We start from the raw sequence: 13,986 nt of genomic DNA, 5'->3' as shown, positions 1-13,986 counted from the left end.
TGGGAGCAGGGGCGGCTCTAGCCTCTGCCCAGCTCTCAAAAGGCAGGAAGCTCCCCGAGGACAGGGCAGGGGGTGGGGTCGGCAGGTCCACACCAGAGAGGTGGACGGGCAGCCCCGCGGGGCAGGGGAGAGCCTGCCCTCCGCACGTCCTTAGCACCGGGGCCTGGGGAATGGGGAGAACCTAGGGGCTGGCCAGGCCCATGGGAAGTGTCCTGGTTCTGTGCTAGTCCAAGGTTCCCGGGAACCGGGGGAGGGAGCACACCCCTACCAGCGGTTGGGTCACCACCCGGGCTGCCGTCACGGGTCGGGAGCACTGTGGGCTCCCATGGAGAACAGAGTGGCAGGGGGTACGGGCAGCAGGACACCGCTCCGCCTTGATGACAGGAGGACAGAGGCAGCCCAGGTGGCTCAGCTTACGGGATGCTCTCCTGCCTGGAGGGTGGAGAGGAGGCCACTGTGGCCAATGCCCAGGCCTGGGTTGATGTACCTCCCACCCCGAGACGGGACCAAAGTCTCCAAAAGCAGCTCCTCGCGGGCCTTCAGCAGGTCTCGGGGGTCCTGCCAGCTGTGTAAGTCTGGAAACCCACCCAGGGGCCTGTTGCCAGGAGGCCACGCGAGCTGGGAAGAGTAGGGTCAGGCGGGCTGTCTGCAGAGCTCTGCAGGCTCCGCGCGGCCTCACGCCCCGAGGCCTGGATCACCCCGAGGCCGCCGCTGCCTGCCGCCACCTCCCATCCCCTTGGCGCTGGCCAAGGCCCTCAGAGCCCTCACCCCGGCCCCTCGGCACCTGGATTGGGGCGATGCCTATCTGGGGGAGGGGCAGACGGGGGAGGACTCCAGGTGCGGGGACAGGTGAGAGGGACCGAGGGAGCTGGACACAGGCTCCTCTTCCAGGCTGACCCTCAGGGTCAGTGCGCCTCGGGGACGTGCTCACACAGACCAGAGGGCCAACGGGGCGGGGGGCGGGAGGGTCCCCCGACCACATCACAGCTCCCCCTCCAGGGTGTCCGTGAGCTTCTCCTCGTCCGCCTGCTGCTTCTGCTGCTGAATCCTGGCGTAGGAGATCGCGTCGCCCCTGGGGAGAGAGTCAGTCAGTGCCACACAGGGGACGGACCCCAGACACACAGCCCTCCCAGCCTCCCCCCCATTCCTGACCTGCGACCCAAGTGTGGCCTGCAGACAGAGCCTAATGGGCCCTCTAGTTTCCCCAGGCAGAGACCCTATTGCTAGGATGGCAAAGACACGTCTTGTCACCTCTAAGAGTGGCACAGGCTGCCTGGGATGCTGGGCTGAGGATTCGGATTCTCAGTCTGGGCTCCGCGAGAGAGGGTGAATGCTGGCCACGGAGCCAGGTGCGGGCCCCGCTGGGAAGAGGCTCTCAGTAGCCATGCTCTGCCACCCCTGCTACAGGCTGTGACGAGGCACGACGGGGCCACCAGGGAGTCCCATGAGTTCTCCTGCTCTCACCCCCTAGGGCTCGGACACCCTGGAGACATGGATGGGGGTCACTGACAGCCTCTGTGCCTCCGTTTCCACAACAGAATAACGGGGGCCACTCCCAGCCCTCTCCTCCCTGCGAGACTTCAGGAGGCGGGAAGTAAAGATCCCCCACCCCCAGGGGCTGGGACCAGCAGACGCACTTCTTGCCCAGAGCAGACAGTCCGTACAGCACTCCGGTGGCGAAGGCGATGGCGTTGCCCAGCAGTGTGGTCAGGGTCAGGCTGATGACGATGGGAACGACGGCCATCCTAGAGGAGAAGCAGAGGTCAAAGGGCACTCCCACCCCGCAGCCACGACACCACTTCCAGCTTCCCGGGTTCACCCAGCCGCCTTCCCAGACAGCCAGGTACAGGAAGGGTCCCCAGAAATCAGCTGGAGCACAGGTGCACAGCCGGGCTTCGTAAAGTCCTCAAACACCCGTGAGTGAACTTGTCTGTAAAATTCTGTGCATTTTCTGGGGAGAGAACCCAAAGCTTTCATCAGATTTTTTAAAGGATCTGTGATCCAAATAGGGTTCAACAGCACCAAAATGGCCCAAACCCCTGTGCATAAAAACAGGCAGACCAGAAAATCCAGTGTCAGTTCAGTCCCTTAGCGGCTTTGTGACTGGGGGCAAGTTACTCAACTGAGGCTCAGCCTCCCTACGGTAAGGTGGGGATCAAACCTCAGAGGTTTTGAGACTGAATGAGACGAGGCATGTTAAGTACTTAACACGATGCCTGGAACAGCATAAGCACTAAGTAAATGTTGGCTCTTATCAGCGCAGTGAAACCAGCCGTATCTCAACAAGGAAGATCCCAAAGGTTAAAGTGCACAGGACACGGGGCTTCCTTATTGCAAGGTGCACGCCAAAAACGGCTAACTGGCTGGTGAGGCAGCTCTGTCTGGTCCAGGTTGGCACCACCCGGAGACAGGTGTCCACTCTGGCTTAAGTATCCACGGGGCCAATGCCTGGTCCTGGTTGGGATTTCCAGACAGGTGGCAGTGATTTGGGTTAACACACACACCCTGTACACAGGGAAGACAAGACTCTTCTTAGACTCTTCTCGGACTCAACCAAATGAATTCTACCTGAATTTCCATTCTGGCGGGACGTGTGATCATGAGGTTTTACTGAAGTTATAAACTTTCTAAGTAAAAAAATAATAATAGAAATTGCAAAGGAAAAGAAAAGACCATGGGGAAAAATCTTCTGTCAAAACAAAACTAAAGGCAAACAACAGGCTAGAAATACATTTGCAAGAAATATAACAAAAAATTAAGAAATCTTTAATATAGAAACACATGTAACTTACTAAGTAAAACGTTACCATGTCAAAAGGTGAAAAGGAAACTAGACCATTAACTACCAAAAATGAAAATGCAATTAGTAAAAAACATACAGAAAAAGATTTTACCTTAGATAACAGACACAAATGTGAAAAGGGCACACGGCCCTGGGCCGGGGGAAAGAAAGAAGAAACTCAGGTTCTCTCTTTGGAAAGCACTTTAGCCACATATTGAAGTCTTTTAAATGATTGTAATCTTTGACCTAATAACCCCACACCTGGAAATAGATCCTAAGGAAATCATCATCAACACAGAAATTTTTAGCACCGAGATGTTCATCACAGCCTGATTTGCACTACAGGTTACAAATGAAGAAAAGCATGATACATTCAGCGGAATAAATATTCCTATCATTAAAATTTATCTTATGGGGACTTCCCTGGTGGCACAGTGGTTAAGAATCCGCCTACCAATGCAGGGGAAGTGGGTTCGACCCCTGGTTCGATCCCTGGTTCAACCCCTGGAAGATCCCACATGCTGCAGAGCAACTAAGCCCATGTGCCACAACGACTGAGCCTGCGAGCCACAACTACTGAGCCCGCGCACCTAGAGCCTGTGCTCCGCAACAAGGGAAGCCACCGCCGCAATGAGAAGCCCATGCACCACAACAAAGAGTAGCCCCTGCTCACCACAACTAGAGAAAGCCCACGTGCAGCAACGAAGACCCTCAGCCAACCCTCAGTCTTCAGTTGGCTGAAGACTGCTCAGCCAACTCAGCCAAAAATTAATTAATATTAATTAATTTTTTTAAAAGTCATCTTATGAAGCCTTTGTGGTAATAATGAAAATAGTTCTACCACGATTTTAAGGGGGAAAAAAACAGGATACAAATGTACTTGTAATGGTTAAAACTGTGTGAAAACAGGTTTTAGAAAATGCCTGAAGACAGAGTGAAACGACACATATCAAAATGTTAACGAGTAGTGGGGCTTTGGGTAACAACTTTTTATTTCCACATTATTTTTAATGAATATATATTACTGTTAGCATTTTAAAATAATTTAAAAAAAAATAGAAACGCCGGCAAAGGAGGTGCCAACGCGTGGTATTTCGTATTCCTCTGTGCTTTAGACACAGTGGGAAACGGCTCTAGAGCTGAGCACGTATCCTGTGCTCTGACACAACTACTGGCCTCCAGGAAGGGAAGAAACCCTTGAAATAAAAACCTCCATATTTATTTCTAAAGATAATCTAGACAACCACTACCGCTGCTGTTGCCAAAAGCTGTTGAGGGCCTCCCAGACACCAGGCGCTGTTCCGGAAGCTGCATTAAACACATCCACAAATTAGTTCAACCTCATGGCTCAGATGGGAGGTACGACATACTGAACTTGTTGTTAGATGTGGGAAAATAAGAGAAAAGCATGTTTGGAAGGCACTATTTTTTGTTCTACAACTTGCTTCTTTCCCCTTTCGTGTCAGGACATCTAGATCAGCCGCACTCCTGAAAGGCTGCACAGAGGCACATACGGATCTACCAGAATCTGCTCTACAACTCCGGACTAATGGGCCCACGGTCCAGGCATTTCTCGCGTTCTCTATACACGTACTGCTGCAAGGTGTACGTATCTCACGTCTGAATACTGTGTGGCTGGACCTGTAGGCCCGACGCAGAGCCCTGGACGCTGGGTCACGTCGCGTAGCAGGTCCCTCATGTGACTGCACAAACGCCATCCCTGGTTAAACCTCTACTGAGAGTACACTAAGCAGCCGTCCGCCCAGCCCGGCCAACACTGTCACCTGCGGAAGCAGGGTCTGGGGGAGCCGAGTCAGGCCCGGCCCGCGGCCCCTCACCCGCAGTAGAAGACGGCCTTCTGCCAGGAGCGCAGCTGGTCCACCTTGGCCGCCACCGTGTTCGCAAACTCGATGAACTGGCAGCAGAAGGGCGCCTCACACAGCAGTAGGACGAACGCGTTCATGCTGCAGAGAGACGAGCAGGCTGGCGCCCAGGCCGGCGGGTCCCAGCGCCCCGCGATGCCGCCCCTCCGCCCGCTCCCGGCTGCTCCCCACACCCTGGGCTCCGGGAGGAGCCGGAGCAGGGCAGCCAGCCCACTGCCACGGCCCGCCCTGGGGATGCCCTCGCCGGAGGAGGGAACTCGGCGAGCCCTGAGCACAGCACGTGTCTGGGCTGGGGACGGCTGAGCCCCAGGTGGCACGCCAAGGGTGTCTGCTCCCGCCTTTGGGCTCTCCGTGTCCGGGTCACAGTCACCGTGACCAGACACTGGGCCCTCACAGCGGGCCGGGCCCTTCCATCCGCCCCCACCTTGGAGGGAAAGCACCCTCGCTATCCCCGTTGGCCCCCAAGAACCCCCTGAGCCCCAGAGCAGGAATTCACACAACTAATACCACCCCAGGTCTCCCACATACCACTGGTGCCCAGTAACCCTCACAGCCTGGTCCACCCAATTCAACTCACTCGTGTTCCACCTGGGAGGTGCCCAAAAATCCACACGCCCCAACACCCCCCGGCAGGACGGTCACACGGCTACTCACATCATCCACACGCCGGCCGCAATGTTCAGAGGGTGGATGGTGATGCAGTTGAAGAGGCCGGAGATGGCGCAAGCTTGAAAGCAAGAGACACGGGCAGGAATCAGCAGGGAGGAGGGCACAGAGCCTGCGGGCAGGCCACCTGGGGAGACAGCTCGTGAAAGCACGAGACCCCTTCCGACCCCAGCACCTGGCTCTTCTCACAGCACCCAGATGTCTCCCCACCGCCACCAGAGACAAGCAAGGCCAACACAGCGACTCCATGAACAGGTGAGGACGCAGCCTCAGACAGGCGAAGCGGCTTGCCCAGACCTCACGGCCAGGGTGCGGCCGGACCCCAGAGCTGGCTCGCTCTCGGGGCTCAGCGAGGCGGCGTGGACATCCCGCCCTCTCTCTGTTCTGGGGTTGGAGAAGCCCGCCCTCTGAACCCCAGCTGTCCCAAAACCCATCCCGCAAGGTACGTAGCATGAAAAAGAGAACGTCTCTCAAGGGCTCAGGCCAGGGCAGGCGGCACCGTGCCCAGGGCAGGCCGCGAGAGAAGTCCTCTGGATCTGGGTTGGGACAGGGCTTCCCCTCTTGGAAGAGAAATCAGGACCAGGTCGACCTGGATCACAACTCCAGCTCTGACTGACCCAGCAGCCCAGTGACTTTGGGTATGTTCTTTTCACCTTTCCAGGCCTGTTTTCTCTCCTGCACACAGGACAGCCCCACAGCCCAGCCCACCCACCCTGAAATACCAAGGGTGTGCAGCGGGGAGGGTGCATCCTCTCCTACCCCGAAGATCGGTTTCTCTGACGCCCCAAATGCGGAGCCTCGCTCACGCCTCCCGAGAGCATTCCACTGAGGGGTCTGCACAATCGCCTCCCTCCTCTCTCACAGCCCCCAGCCCACTCCACCAAGGACTCCGGGAGTCTGCCGGGCAGTGCCTGGCTGCCGGGCAGCAAGCTGGGCCTTCTGAGGCAGCGATGAGCAATCAGTTCATTAAATTTGCAGCAGCTCCCTCTGCACCTGAGCCCTGACAAGGACCTGGAATTCTCCTATTTTCCCATGTAACCCTATGCAGACAGCAGACGATGGAAGAGGAAACCAGATGGAGTGAACCCAAACTGCAACGGAACTGCCCTGTATGTCCCCTGCCAAGGTCTCCTCCAGCGACAGATGTCTTCCCGCCTACTAAAGGCGGCACCTGTCCTGGGACAGGTCACACACACATTCGGGCAGCAAGGCTCCCCAGGGCCACAGACATGAGCGCCCACGATACAGTACTGCTCCAGCCTGACGTCAGCCGTGCCTGGTCTCACCTGACAGCGCCCCGTACTTCCTGCCGCAGTCAGCACGTCACCTCTACCCCACTATCTACCAACAGCCAACCTTGGGGTAGGACCAGGTTTCAACCCAGACAGACGGGCTCCAGCCAGGAGTCCTTTAACAATCAAGGGCTGGAAGATGTCCCCTCGGGGTGTCCAGCACTCTTGCCAAGTGAGGGAGGTGTCCTGTGCCAGCCTATCTCCTCCCAAGCTTTGGCCTCCAGCTGATGATCAGGACCCTGAGGAAACGCCTCTCCCGAGACCCCCCACAGCAGAGGAAGGTGACGCTACCCAACAGCCACCAGCCGCAAACACGAGGCTTAGCTGAACTCCAGTTTCATCTCTAAAACTCCTCCGTGCTTTGCATTCTACTCTGTATTATATACTATTGGGGATTCATATAACAAGCACTTGCCCCAAATCTGCAGGTGAAACTGACATTTCAGAGCGACGTCACAGGTTTCTCCTGAAGCGTCATCTGTAGCCCCAACACCATGAACTCCTGGGGTGGCCCAAGAATCCCACTTCGAAAAGCGCAGAACTGGATGCGACGCCAGGGCTAACGAGGGAGTTGGCAGGGCAGCTGACCCCAAGATGGAGGGAGGAGGGTGACAGCCCGCAGGCCACGCTCAGGCCCCTTCCCTTCTCCCCCCCACCCCGCCCCATCACTTTCACTCCCACAGCAGCCTCACTCTGATCTGCCAGGGAAACAGCCACCCAGACTCCAGATGATCATCTAAGACCTGACCAGTCTCTCCTACGAAGTCAAAAACATGCTCCCTCTGAAAAGGGACTCAGAGGCCTTTTTGTGACTGGAAGGGAGGGCCTGTCCCATTATCACCCCTGAACTTTCTTCCAGCCTCCATCCACCTGGGAGGACCACGAGACTGGAAGGTGAGCCTAAGAAGGTGCTCCTTCGACATATCTGGTCAGGGTCTGCTTGCCTCTGGAAGACCTGCCATATGATCCTTATTTTACTGCTGTAGCAGATCTGCCTTCCTACGTATGTTCTTTGGGGGACTGTGCTAAAACAGCCCAGCTTTCCAGGAAACCTGAGGTCGGGGTGTGCGTGTCCGCCATGCGGGGTGGGGAGTAGAAGTAGGGGAGATGAGAGACGGTGGAGGCAGAGTTGACAGCAGGAGGGAGAGCTGACATCAGGGGAAGCGCACTGCCTCCAAGTGGGCAGTGAGGACCCAGAGGAGAGGCCACCTTCCTCAGCTCACTGCCTGGCCCTCCCGTGGGGACCGCCTGTCCCTCAGGAAATCTGGCCAGCACCCGCCCCATTTATAAACAACCTTCGCCCAAAGGTTAAGGCGCCTGCCGCCCGCACCCACATCCGAGTCAACAGGTGAGGCGGCCTCCGGACCAGACTGAGCTCCAAGAGCCGCGCGTGGCCCGGAGACCCCGGCCCCAAGCCGGCCTCTTCCCGGGAGAAGGGGGGGCCGCGGGGGGCCGCCACGGGGGCGGGGCCGAGCGCGCATGCGCAGCGTGCGGCAGCGCCGGCCCCTCCCCCGGGCCGGGTACTCACAGACGGCCCCTAACACCCCCGACAGGCGACACAGCCAGCGGTACCACCACGTCATGCCCTCCTCCTGCGCGGGCGGCGCCGAGCTCACGGACGCCGCAGCCGCTCCGCCCGCACCGTTCATGGTGCCGCCGTCCGGCGCTCCCGCAGCCCTCACAAAGGGCTCCGGAGCCGGCCGCGTCGTCCCGGCGCGCTGCCTTGTGGGAGAGGCGGCCGCTTATTAGCATAGGGGGCGGGGCTCTCGGGGGCGGGCGAGGGGCGCCCCAGAGGCTCGCGCTCATTAGCATAGAGGTGGGGCCGTGGGTAGGTGCGCCCGAGCGGGCCCGTGTTCATTAGCATAGGGGGCGGGGCCCGCAGGGACCTGGATGAGGAGGGCCCTAAGGGCTCGCGCTTATTAGCATAGGGGGCGGGTCCTGGCGCCGCAGGGCTCCCAGGCGGTCCAACATTCCCACCCAGACTACTATAGGGGCGGGGCTTCGATGAGAATTATCAGGTGCGCCAGCCTCAGGGCCCCATCGGGACTCCCAACTCCCTCGCCTCTCCTCCCTGGGTAGGAAGACGACCGCTAGGGGTGGCCAGGGGGTTGCTCAGATCTGGTGTGGATCTGGAGCCCGACCGCGGCCAGGGAATCCCTGCCGTGTGGGGAGGTGGGTTTTCAAGCCATATTTGGACAGGTTATGTAAAGAAAACGCCACTCAGACCTCACGTTCCGTTTATTAGTACCCGAGGGGCTGGGAGCTGCTTTTCCGGAGAGTCTCCCCTCCCACCCTCTAACGTTTTGCACGTTGGAGGAAGCCCTAAAGGCGATACTTAAGATTGGAGGGAATTCGAATTGGAAAGCCAGGCACCTAACGGGTGCTCATAAATGTCAGGTTCCTTCTTTTCCCTTCCCGGACCGGGAGGAGGCATGCCACTGTGCCCGCTGGTCAACTGAGGGATGTGCTTGGAGATGCGGGGGGCATCGTCAGGCTAATGAGCTCTAGCCTGGAGGGTCCAGTACTGGCCCCGAAGGCTGGTGTGCGCCTCCAGGAAGCCCCGGCTAAACTCCATCTCTGCCTGGCTGCCCTCTGACTCCCAGTAGAGCGTCTGTTGCCCACGAAATGTCGTTGTCCTCAGGCTGTGGATATCCCGGATCTGGGAGGAAAGGGGCAGCCCCAAGGGACCGACCACAAATGATAATTAGCTAGCATTCATGAGCCCTTAATATACAAGGTATCATACACCCGGGGTCACATTTAATCCTCACACAACAGCCGTATCAGGAAGACACCATTATTCTACCTAGGAAACTGAGGCTCAGAGAAGTTGTGCTCCTTCCCCAGGGACACACAGCCAGGATGCCAGAGCTGAGCCCAGATTAGTTTGATTACAGAGGCCAGGCTGCCTCCTCCAGGGAGCTGATACCTTACAGGTGCCAGTTCTCCCAGAACACATGAAAACCTCATCGGGGAGGGCTCGGCCCACTCTTCTGGTAAAATTATATCAGGGTCTAAAATCATGCTTCGGTCCTGGGTGAACTGGCAGTCTACATTAGAAAAGGTCTCTTCTATTTCATTCTTGTAGGGAACTCAATAAGCATTTGTTGGTGAATAAGTGGAGGAAACTTTTCTCCCATTCTCTCACTAATGATTTTGAGGGTTTTGATCAGAAGTAAACTCAGTGGGTCCTATAGCCCAGCAACCCCCAGTCCCTGTCCCCAGAGATGGATGTCCAGAATTAGAGCAGAAGTCATCCTGGTAGCCTCACCAAGATGTAGCTGGAATCAGTTTCCTCGGTTCTGGTGCCCATGTCCATGGCCAGGGCATGGATGGCGATCCGGGCCTGTGGAGCCACGTTGATGAAGATTCGGCAGCCCCCCATGTTCCTCCCATCCGGACTCAATGATGGACTCACGATATCACCCCGGGGTCCAAAGAGCTGCATGTCACATCCTGCAGGGGGAGAGCAGGCGTACGGACTGGGTGTGGACCACCTCCGGAACATAGGAGTCCCCCAGAGTGACCACTCTTGCCAGAGGCCAGGGCAGCAGGGCAGCCGGGGAGCAGTGGGGGATCAGTGTGGTACTGCAGTCAAGATCGGGGCTCCCAGGCAGAAGTCTCCACTGAGCCCCATCTCTACCACTTCCCGGCTGTGTGACCCTAGGTGAAGGCTTTAAACGCTCCGCGCTTCAGTTCCTTCGTCCGTAAAGCGAAGGGAACAACAGCACACCCTGGGCAGGGCAGTCTTTAAGAGGAATCAGCAAAGTCACACGTGCAAAAGTGCTTCAGGCTGCACCCGCCCCAACCGGGGCAGCCCCTCCTGCCTGCGCCTCTGGGCCTCCCTCAAAGCAGGTGCCTGCCTGTGGGGAGGCTGGCAAGTGAGGAGTGATGACCAGGTAGGAGCTGGTGCCTGTGCGCTGCGCACTGAGGGCAGAGGAAGAAGCCCCCCAGGGTCGCACTTGTCACCTGCGGACTGGGGGGGACCCCTGGGGAAGCCACCTTCAGCAAGCTTGGGCTGTGGAAGAGGGCAAGCCCCCTTAAGCAACCTTGACGGCTCTCCGTGGATACGGATGGGGCCACGGGCTAGCAGGGCTCTCGGGGACGCTATCCTCCGCATGAGGTGTGCACGTGCACCCACGCCCTGCTGAGCGGAGGATGAGCCAGGAGGACAGTGCACTCAACAGGACTGGGGAAAGAGGCTCGCAGAAGGACCTTAAAGGATCCTAAAGGACCTGAGTGCCGGGGCCGGGGTGTGGGGCCCGCGATGGCCTGAGGGAGGGAGTGAGGATGTCCGCCCATCTCGCGCAGGGCCCCAGAGAGGAAGGAACACCATGCACCTCCTGGGACCTCGTCCTGACCGCACACACAGGGATGGGGGTGTCGGGGGGTGTCCGGGAAGGCGCTGCTTTTCATTCTCAGTCAGCTCAGCTCCCTGTCTGCCTTGCCCGCTGGCCCGTCGGGACTGGTCCCGTTGGCAGCAGCACCCAGCCAGCCAGCCTCTGGGGAGGCGGGGGGGCTCCATGTCCTCGCCATACCTCGGTGGAAGGCTCCCGGGGCAGGCTGGCTCGAATACCGAAGCAGCACTCCGCCTCGCAGCTGCACAAGACGCTGCCTCACCACCAGCGTGTTGGCTTTGGAGATGAAAGTCATGCCGGGCAGCTTCCTGCACATCTTCCTCCACGTGAGCCTGCCCCAAAGCAGCAGCATCTCCCCTGGGAAGTTGCAGTGAGGTGAGGACCCAGCACCCCGAGTCCAGGTTGGCAGCCCAGTGGCCTGGGATAGACTGAGCTGAGTTCAGGTCCTGACTCTCCCACTTACTGGCTATGCGACTCTAAGGAACTGGACGTGTGATAATCTCTCCTAGCCTCAGTTTCCTCATCTGTGAAATGGGGACAACCACACCCCAGTTATGAGCTGGCTGCGATGGTTACATATGGGGATGCACCTGGAGAATCCCCTCAGGAATGGGGCACCCTGGAGTCACACTCACTGGCACCTAACAGATCCTGTCACTGGCAACAGGTGCTCACGTGGCCCTAGACATACCAGCACTGCAGTTGAGGGAACTGTCGAGGACTCGGAGGGTCACCACCTCACCCAGGGGCCGCCCGATGGCCACTGCACAGTCCGCCCGCGCTGGGCCTCGCATGTCAATGGTTCCTGTGGGCTCAAGGTGCTGCCGGCCACAGGCGCCTGGAAAGGGGGCAGGAGCTTCCAGGTGGGGTATCCCCAGCAGGGCAGGGCCGGGGGCTTTCCGTGCTGGGGAAGGAGACGGGAGCTGGGGCGGCTGGTGTCCTCCTAGGCCCCGCCGGAAGCTTTCTCAGGCAAGGAGGGGGCTGCATGGGCCAGAGCATCGCCACCCAAGGCAGACAGCCACCACTGATGTGCCAGCAAGAGGGAGGCAGTGTGTACAGTGGGTCACACAGGCAGGGATTCTGACTCTGTGAAACCTTCAGGTTACTTTCCCTTGATGATAATAAAAGTGAGCTTGCACTTTACCAGTGAGGAAGAGGGCCCCCCTGAACCCGGCCTCCAAGCCCATCCCTTCAGCCCGACCGCACTCATCCCAGCGCCCCGGGCGCTGCAGCCACAGGACCACCCCCAGGAGGTCCCCACAAGGAGCACGGCCTGGCCCTCCCAGGTGAACATGCCTTTGCCCACCCCTCTTGCAGCCAGTCAGCCGCCCAGACAGAAAGGAGGAAGGAACATAACTGGACTCTGCTGGGCTTTCCTGGGGCCCGGGCGGGAGTCCTTGCGGCCGGGGAGCTGGGGAGAGGAGGCGGGCCTGGGGCTGGGGCCACTCCGGGGAAGCAGTGGCAGCTGTGGTCTGGCCAGGAGCAGTGGATTCCTCGTGGGGCACTGGGCTGGGTGTCCCCTGCCCTGCACAGGGCCCAGCCCAGCAGCCCCGCACCGTCACCGGCTTGGGCAAATGCTGGCAGAAGTCGGCTGGCACAGGCACCCGGGCCTGGGGTCCAAGGCAGGCGTCGTGCCGGCGCTGGATGCCATCCCCACACGAGACGGAGCACTGCCAGGAAAGAGAGGAAGGAGTTGGGACTGACCCTGCTGGAGGGTGACAAGGACAGCGGTGACCACAGGCCAGGCGGGATCTGATATAATCTTTGCACAACACGGGAGGCGGGCATGGGTGTCCATGCTCCAGCTGAGGAGACTGAGGCTCAGAGAAGTCACCTTGCAAGGATCACATAGGCAGGAGGGGCAGGGGTTCAAGCCCAGGTCTCTCCCTGTCGCCCTCGAGGCCTCTCTGCCCTGCAGCCCCCAGAGCGGGGAGCAGGCAGTGTGGCTTCGTCCTTCCGCCCTCCGTCACTTAGCGCAGCCCGGTGTCCCCCCTCCTCCCACCCCGCACTGCCCCATCCAAGTGATCAGCTCCCCCGACCCAGATGCCCAGGGTCCTCCGGACTCAGGCAGCGGTGGCTGTCTGCTTTGCCTCTTCTCCCTCCGCACCGCGAGCGAGCCCCTCTGCAGGGGACCTGGCCCTGTTTGCCTTTGTCTCTCCAGCGCCTTGCGAGGTACTGGGCACGGGGCGGCATTTGCTCATCTGTGGGTAGTTATCAGCCCTTCATCTTCTGGAGTCTCCAGACCTCAGGGCCTCTTAAGGCTTACCTGTCCCCCACGTCTCTAGGCCTTGCTATGTCTTCCATCCCTAGGTGCCCCGGCTGCCCTCTCCCCAAGAGACCCAGCTCTCCCCCTGCTTTCAGGGGATCACAATGAATCAAAGCCCCCAAAGGTCCCCATGCGTGAGGATCCTCGGCCCGTGCACTCACCAGCCCCAGCTGCAGCACTTACCTGCATCCAGGCGCTGACGTGCCACCGGTAGGTGCAGTCGGCGATGACGCAGGGGATGCTGGCCTGCGGCCGCACCAGACCTACACAGGCCGCCCCGTCCACCTCTGTGTCCTGGCCTTGGTCCAGCTGCACACAGGCCACCAAGCGCGTGGCAGTGCCGAGACCACAGCTGGCTGAACATGGGCCAAGGGACATGACCTTCCACCTGCAGGAAGAGAAGACCCCAGAGAGAGGCTAGGTTTCCCTGAAGATGGCACTGCCCCGGTGGACTCCATGGATGGCCAGCCAGGACAGGTTCCAAGGCCACTGGGATCCAGCAGTACAGCCCCTGAACCCCTCCTGGCTGGTCACAGGGCTGAGTGGCAAGGGAAAGGCTCTGTGGGAAAGAGAGCTCTTTTCCCTTAACAAGGTGCCCCCTTTCTTCCCCTGTATCACAGGACACCCGTGGACACCCAGCTGCTTGCTAGTCCAAGTAGCAGGGACGGGGGAGCAGTGGCCCAGGATGAAGGAGAACAGATCTCCACATCAGTCAGTCCTGCCCATGTTAACTTACCAT

The 13,986-nt window shown here is 59.1% G+C and overlaps 2 protein-coding genes across 2 annotated transcripts in view; both read right to left on the bottom strand.

The window, feature by feature from the left end:
* Positions 1 to 981: 981 nt before the first annotated feature.
* On the bottom strand, positions 982 to 8,272 carry CACFD1 (calcium channel flower domain containing 1; the record flags this gene model as incomplete). Its single annotated transcript, XM_079705956.1, has 5 exons — positions 982 to 1,072; positions 1,638 to 1,745; positions 4,621 to 4,746; positions 5,320 to 5,392; positions 8,152 to 8,272. The coding sequence occupies 5 exons, from the start codon at positions 8,270 to 8,272 to the stop codon at positions 982 to 984; spliced, it is 519 nt and encodes a 172-aa protein (XP_079562082.1).
* Positions 8,273 to 8,301: 29 nt separating this feature from the next.
* The window catches only part of ADAMTS13 (ADAM metallopeptidase with thrombospondin type 1 motif 13), a gene marked incomplete at both ends in the record, with an annotated part of 31,527 nt that continues 25,842 nt past the window's right edge, over positions 8,302 to 13,986 (bottom strand). Inside the window, 8 exons of the mRNA XM_079705875.1 lie at positions 8,302 to 8,509; positions 8,652 to 8,713; positions 9,133 to 9,282; positions 9,895 to 10,079; positions 11,162 to 11,338; positions 11,673 to 11,819; positions 12,339 to 12,651; positions 13,431 to 13,635. Of these exons, the coding sequence (XP_079562001.1) occupies positions 8,302 to 8,509; positions 8,652 to 8,713; positions 9,133 to 9,282; positions 9,895 to 10,079; positions 11,162 to 11,338; positions 11,673 to 11,819; positions 12,339 to 12,651; positions 13,431 to 13,635 (1,447 nt within the window). The remainder of the gene's footprint in view (positions 8,510 to 8,651; positions 8,714 to 9,132; positions 9,283 to 9,894; positions 10,080 to 11,161; positions 11,339 to 11,672; positions 11,820 to 12,338; positions 12,652 to 13,430; positions 13,636 to 13,986) is intronic.

This window comes from Hyperoodon ampullatus, assembly GCF_949752795.1.
Source record: "Hyperoodon ampullatus genome assembly, chromosome: 6".
In the NCBI taxonomy this organism is placed as follows: Eukaryota; Metazoa; Chordata; class Mammalia; order Artiodactyla; family Ziphiidae; genus Hyperoodon; species Hyperoodon ampullatus.
This window is presented reverse-complemented; position numbering and strand designations above follow the sequence as displayed.